Source organism: Lathyrus oleraceus, chromosome 4, assembly GCF_024323335.1.
Source record: "Lathyrus oleraceus cultivar Zhongwan6 chromosome 4, CAAS_Psat_ZW6_1.0, whole genome shotgun sequence".
Lineage (NCBI taxonomy): Eukaryota > Viridiplantae > Streptophyta > Magnoliopsida > Fabales > Fabaceae > Lathyrus > Lathyrus oleraceus.
This window is the reverse complement of record NC_066582.1, coordinates 121,760,489-121,767,332: the sequence shown is the minus strand read 5'-3', so window position 1 is coordinate 121,767,332 and position 6,844 is coordinate 121,760,489. Positions and strand designations below refer to the sequence as shown.

Genomic DNA, 6,844 nt, shown 5'->3' with positions numbered 1-6,844 from the left:
GTGTATTCTCTCTCTCTCTCTCTCTCTCTCTCTCTCTCTCTCTCTCTCTCTCTCTCTCTCTCTCTCTCTCTCTATATATATATATATATATATATATATATATATATATATATATATATATATATATCTTTTTCATTTCATTTGCGAATTGTTGAATTCATCGATTGTGCGATCAATGTGTTTGGTTAAAAAAATTGATAACCATTTGAAAAAGGTTTTGTTGAGTTGAACACAATCTATTAGATCGTGGTTGGATTTAAAGATCAACAAAACCATACAAAATTCTAAATGAAATTGATTGGACACAAGGTGATTGATAATTTGTCTCTATTGCATTTTGTGTATTTTATCATTGGGAATAGTCTATACTATTAGAGTAGAATTCAAGTTATTGTGATTAATATTATTTTGATCACTTTGTTTTCATTATAATAACTTGGGTCTACATACACATATTTGAGCTTTTCGATAGCATCTTGGTTTAGACGATTCGATCTGGGTCACTTTCAATAGCCGTTAAATTTTTTAAAAATAGTTTTTATTAACATGTTTTTAACTTGGGATCTATTCACCCCCCCCCCCCCCCCCCCCCCTCTAGATCGTTTCCTATCGTCTAACAGTGTATTAGGAGTGTTAGTATTCGGTGTAGGAGAGTTGTTGGTGAGATAATCAAAATAATAGTCAGTTAATGTATTTGGATGTATAGGATCGAAATATTTAGTTTGAGAGTTTTGGGTATTATTTATGTAGGAAAAAAAGTCGTTCATAAAATGTGGTGTCTCTAGAAATGAAAACTTCTTTGGTTTTTAAATCAAAAAGAACATCTCCCTTAACACTATATTTATGACCCAAGAAAATACATTTTCTAATTCTATAGTCAAATTTGGTTATGTTGTGTTTAGAAGAGATGGCATAAACTAATCAACCAAAGACTTTAAGTGAAGAATAAATGAGATGTTTGTCATACATAATGTAAAAAGGAGATTTGTTATGCAAAAGTTTGGAAGATAATAGTTTCGGGATTTTTTAATGCATCCTATATGTTTCTTAGCCACCATGCAAAAATACTTAAATGCCTCGAGATTCTAGAGATGCATCTCTAGATGCACCCAAGCCTAAGTGAACGTTAAAATATTCTGGAGATGCATCTATGGAATAATGTCGGTGATGCATCTCCTAAACGATTTGGAGCTTGAATCGCACCAGAACTTTTCTTCCTCCTCATTTCTTTGAATTTTTTTCCGGTTTTATGAAAACTTGTTCTTTCTTTTCTGGTTTGGTTATGTAATGAACGGTAAAGTGTAGAAAGTAAAGAACACAGAGAGATATCCTAGTTTCTCTCACAGATCGAGAGTACTTCAGTCCCCTTTCAACATGAAAGAGATTTTACTATTGTTAGGACTTTTACAAGACTCCTCCTAGTCTTTCTATATATACACTAACAATCACACCAAGAACAATCCTCTTGGATTTTTCACTATCTTCAAAAAGAGAACAATCCTCCCCTTTAATGAACCTCTTGTTTCCAACAATCCTGGACAACAAGGAAAATAACAATAGTATGAGATTTTATAAGTTTTTGACAATTGGAATAATCTATCAATCTATTGATTGATCTTCTCCTTTAAACTAAGCATTTTTTTATGACATGCAAGTGCCCTAATGATGATATGGATGAAACTATATGAATGTGTATGAAAATTATGTGTAAAAAGTTTCACCAGAAAATTTAATCAAGAACACTTGAGAGAATTTGAAAAGATGAAGAAGAAGATTGTTTGAAAATGTTTGTGTAAAGGAGGTTACTTCAAATTCTGCAAAAATGTGTTATATATAACCCTTAGACACCTTTCTAAATGGTTATGATACATGAAAGGATGTCATGCTTCAAGAACACATTTCAGAAAGAGTTTCCATGAAAGAATGCATTTCTTTCTGCCACTGGTTCAGTGGTAATCGATTATCCAATATGGTGTAATCGGTTACACCTGAGCCAACATTTAAATTTTTTGAAAAATTGAATTGTGTAATCGATTACCTACTATAAAGTTTGTCATAAGAGGCAACACGCATAGCTGGTAATCGATTACCTTAAGACTGGTAATCGATTACCATAAAAACAAAATGGCAGAATACATTTAAGGTGATTTGTAAGGCCCAATGTAAAATGTTTAAGAGGCCTAAGTAACCATGATATGTATGGATGAAAACCTAGAGCACTTGACTCATCATAGAGAGATTGAGAACTTAATACCTTAACACTTTGATCAAATCAATAGCAATCTTCAAGACTTTGAAATGCTTTTAAAAGTGAATCTTGTGCTTGAGTCTTGAGGCATTCTTTTTGCAATGCATGTTTTCTTATAGATCATGTCTTCATCAAAACACTTTGTGAAGTTTGTCTTCATATTCTCCCCCTTTTTGATGATGACAACTCTTTATTGAAAATTTGATCCAATCTTGCTTTCTCTAACAATTGAAAACTCCCCCTTGATCGAAGCTCGAGGGATTTTTAAAGTGATTTTCTAGTTGCATTGTTAGAGAGACAAACAACATACAACAACCAAAAATATATCTTCTCCCACTTTGTCAATAGCAAAAAGGATGGGAAAGACGAAAACATATATGTTATATGATGATAAAATAGATAATATGAACACATACATACACTTAAAAATAAAAGATGTAAGGTAATGAGATAGTGTACCTTTGTTTTTGTATTGATTAATTTTTGAAGAACAAAATGTCACAATCGTATAAAATACCAAGTTCCCTTCGAATTTTGTAAAATGATTCCTTCGGGAGAGGTTTTGTGAATATGTCGGCAAGCTGATTATGTGTATCCACGAATGAGACTTCAATATCGCCTTTGAGCATATGATCATGCAAGAAGTGATGTCGAATGTCTATGTGTTTAGTACGAGAGTTCATGACTGGATTCTTTGTTATATTTATTGCACTTGTATTGTCGCATCGAAGTGGTATGCATCAGAGATTTAGTCCGAAATCACTCAGTTGTTGCTTTAGCCATAGAATCTGAGCACAACAGCTTCCTGCTGCTATGTATTCTGCTTCTACGGTGCTAAGAGCAACACATGCTTGTTTCTTACATGCCCAATAGACTAATGCATTTCCTAGGATATGACATGTTCCACTTGTATTTTTTCTATCAGTTTTACAACCTGCATAATCCGAGTCAGAATATCCAACTAAATCACATACACTACCTTTTGGATACCATAGGCCGACATTCGTTGTTCCTTTGAGATACTTCATGATCCTTTTAACAGCGGTGAGATGTGATTCCTTTGGATTGGCTTGAAAACACGCACAAAGGCACACACTAAACGTTATGTTAGGACGGCTTTCCGTCAAATATAGTAAGGAATCAATCATACCTCGATACTTTGTGATATCAATCGAAACACCTGATTCATCTTGATCAACATAAGTTCTGGATCCCATTGGAGTAGACATTGCCTTGCAACTATCCATGTCGAATCTTTTCAACAACTCTTTGTAGTACTTTGATTGGTTGATGAAGATGCCATCCTTTAATTGCTTAATTTGGAGTCCAAGAAAATAGTTCATCTTACCCATCATGGACATCTCGAATTCTCCTTGCATCGTCAATGAAAATTCTTCACACATTTCTTTGTTTGTTGAGCCGAATATGATGTCATCAATGTAGACTTGAACCAATAAAGTGTTACCTTTTATTTTCTTAATAAACAAGGTCTTGTCAACTTTACCTTTTTCAAATCCCTTTTCACAAAGAAAGTTGATGAGACGATCATACCATGCTCTTGGTGCTTGGTTTAGGCCATAAAGAGCTTTCCTCAACTTGAAAACATGTGAAGGATTCTTGAAGTATTTAAAGCCCGGGTTTTTTTTACATAGACTTCTTCATTGATGTAGCTATTCAAGAATGCGCTCTTGACTTCCATTTGGAATAACTGAAAATTTAATGAACAATCATAAGCAAGTGATAAACGGATAGCTTCTAACCTTGCAACCGGAGCGAACGTTTCTTCAAAATCAATGCCTTCTTCTTGATTGTATCCTGGGGCCACCAACCTTGCTTTGTTTCGAACAATTATACCATTCTCGTCAAGCTTGTTCTTAAACACCCATCTGGTACCTATGATGTGCTTACCACTTGGCCTAGGGACAAGTTCCCAAACTTGATTCCCTTCGAATTGGTTTAACTCTACTTGCATAGAAACTATCCATTGGTCGTCTCCTAAGGCTTCATCAACTTTAGAAGGTTCAATTTGTCAAACAAACGCCATATTCAAGCATGCATCTTTGAGATTTAATCTTGTTGCAACGCCTTGACTAATATCACCAATGACTTTATCAATTAGACGATCTCTATGAGTTCTCCATTCTTTAGGTAGATCATTATCATTTGACTCTTTTTGAATTGTTTCTTCATGATGTTCCGTTTGATTATCATTGATGCCTTTGGAAGTATCTTCTTGAGGAACATCTACAATATCATCATCATCACACAAAACAACATCCTCCTTGGGAGGGTTAGTTTCATCAAAAGAAACATACATAGATTCTTCAATAGTTAAAGTTTGTTTATTATAAATTCTATATGCTTTACTAGAGAGATAATAGCCAAGAAAAATACCTTCATCGGACTTTTCATCAAACTTACCAAGGTTGTCTTTATCATGGTTTAAGACAAAGCATTTGCATCCAAAGATGTGCAAATGAGAAATGTTGGATTTCCTTTCTTTGAAAAGTTCATAAGGAGTCTTTTTCAAAATAGCTCTTATAATAACTCTATTACTTACATAGCATGTCGTGCTTACCGCATCCGCCCAAAAATATTTTGGAAGATTCGAGTCGCTAAGCATTGTTCTTGCAAGTTCCATGAGTGACCTATTCTTTCTCTCCATCACTCCATTTTTTTGAGGAGTCCTTGGTGCCGAGAAATTGTGAAAGATTCCATGTTCTTCGCAAAATTCTTCGAAAGAGGCATTTTGAAATTCTCCGCCATGGTCGCTTCTTATGGAGGCAATTTTTAGTGATTTCTCATTTTAGACTTGCCTTGCATACTTCTTGAACGCTTTGAATGCACCACTTTTCTGTACTAAAAAGAATGTCCAAGTATATCTAGAGAAATCATCAACAATAACTAAAGTGTATACATTACCTCCAAAGCTTCTTGTTCTTGATGGACCAAATAAGTCCATATGCAACAATTGTAGTGGCCTTGAAGTGGACACCACATTCTTAGGTTTGAAAGTTGATTTAGTTTGCTTTCCCTTTTGACAAGCATCACATAATCTATCTTTGACAAACTTCATCTTAGGCAATCCAATTACAAGATCTTACTTGACTAGTTTATTCAAGTGTTCCATATGAATGTGAGCAATTCTCTTATGCCATAGCCATGCATCATTGTTGTTCACCATAAGACATTTTACCTTCAAAGACAAATCATCAAGAGAAATCATAAATATATTATTAAATCTCATACCTTTGAGTTTTACCTCAAGTGTGACTTAATCTATAATCAAGCACTCATCCTTGGTGAACTTGATTTTGAAGTCTTTGTCACAAAGTTGGCTAATACTTAGAAGATTGTGCTTTAGTCCTTCGACATAAAGGACATCTTCAATGGATGTGAAAGGTGGTGCTCCAACTTTGTCTATACCAAGAATTCTCCCTTTGTTGTTATCACCATATGTGACATAACCATTGGCCTTTAATGCTAGATTTGAAAATTTGTTAATGTCTCTCGTCATATGCTTGGAACAACCACTATCAAGATACCAAAGATTTGATGTGGTTTTCAAGCATACCTACAAAATAAATTAAGTTTTGTTAGGTGCCCAAATTGCTTTTGGTCCTTCATAATTAGTGTCTTTCTTTACCCCACGCGTAATGTCCACTTGCTATGCTAAAATTTCTAACATAGCATGCATTAGGTGTATGACCAACTATTCCGCAATAAAAACAAGTAGATTCAAAATTGCTTCTATATCTAGGAACATAAGATTTCTTTTTAGAAAATCTTTTCCTTTTAGGATAGTTATGAACATCTTTTAGCTTGTTCACTTTCTCTTTGTATGGTTGGTCATTATCTTTAACAAGGATAGTTTTATTAGAACTTGGTTTTGAATACTTTGAATAACCAAGTCCACTTTTGTCATTGGAATATCTTTGTTGGCTAAGGACACCTTCTAACCCAATTTGTCCTTTCTTGTACCTTTCAAGAACCCTTTTTAATTGGACAATTTGGAAAAAAAAAAGTGATTCACAATTTTTACATACAAAATTCTATTTTTCACTAATCATCTTTTGTTTTTCATCATCGACATCTTTTTCCATTGTCACGACTTTTTCTTCTAGAGATGAAATTAGTTTCTTTTGAGATGATATTGTTTTATACAGAATTTTGCATTCTTTAAGAAGTTCATTTATAGCACCTTGTACATCACTATCATAAAGATAAAAATCGTTACTAACCTCATCTTCTTCATTGTCGGAATGGTGTGAAGCCATTAATGCTAAATTTTCATATTCGTCACTTTCCGATCCGGATGAAGAACTTATCTCATTATATTCCCATGCAACATACGCCTTTTTATTCTTGAATTTCTTCTTGCCTTTAAAGCCACCTTTCTTGGAGAGTTTCGGATAATCCGACTTTATATGACCTTGCTTCCCACATTCATAGCATGTGACATCTTGTGTAGATGTGGAAGCCTCCCTTTTCCTGAAATATTTATTTCTTTTTGCATAAAAGGATGTGTCATTTTTACCAAAAAAACTTACCAAGCCTTTTAACAATGAGCATGAAATTTTCATCTTCCTCCGGTGT

The 6,844-nt window shown here is 34.0% G+C and overlaps 1 protein-coding gene across 1 annotated transcript; it reads right to left on the bottom strand.

Moving 5' to 3' along the window:
• Positions 1-2,988: 2,988 nt before the first annotated feature.
• Positions 2,989-3,495, bottom strand: LOC127136322 (secreted RxLR effector protein 161-like). The gene has a single exon (XM_051062899.1). It carries the CDS (start codon positions 3,493-3,495, stop codon positions 2,989-2,991), a length of 507 nt encoding a protein of 168 aa, XP_050918856.1.
• Positions 3,496-6,844: the final 3,349 nt, after the last annotated feature.

Excerpts from the sequence above, each read along its gene's own strand:
- LOC127136322 (XM_051062899.1), bottom strand. The coding sequence starts at position 3,495 with ATGGATAGTTGCAAGGCAATGTCTACTCCAATGGGATCCAGAACTTAT.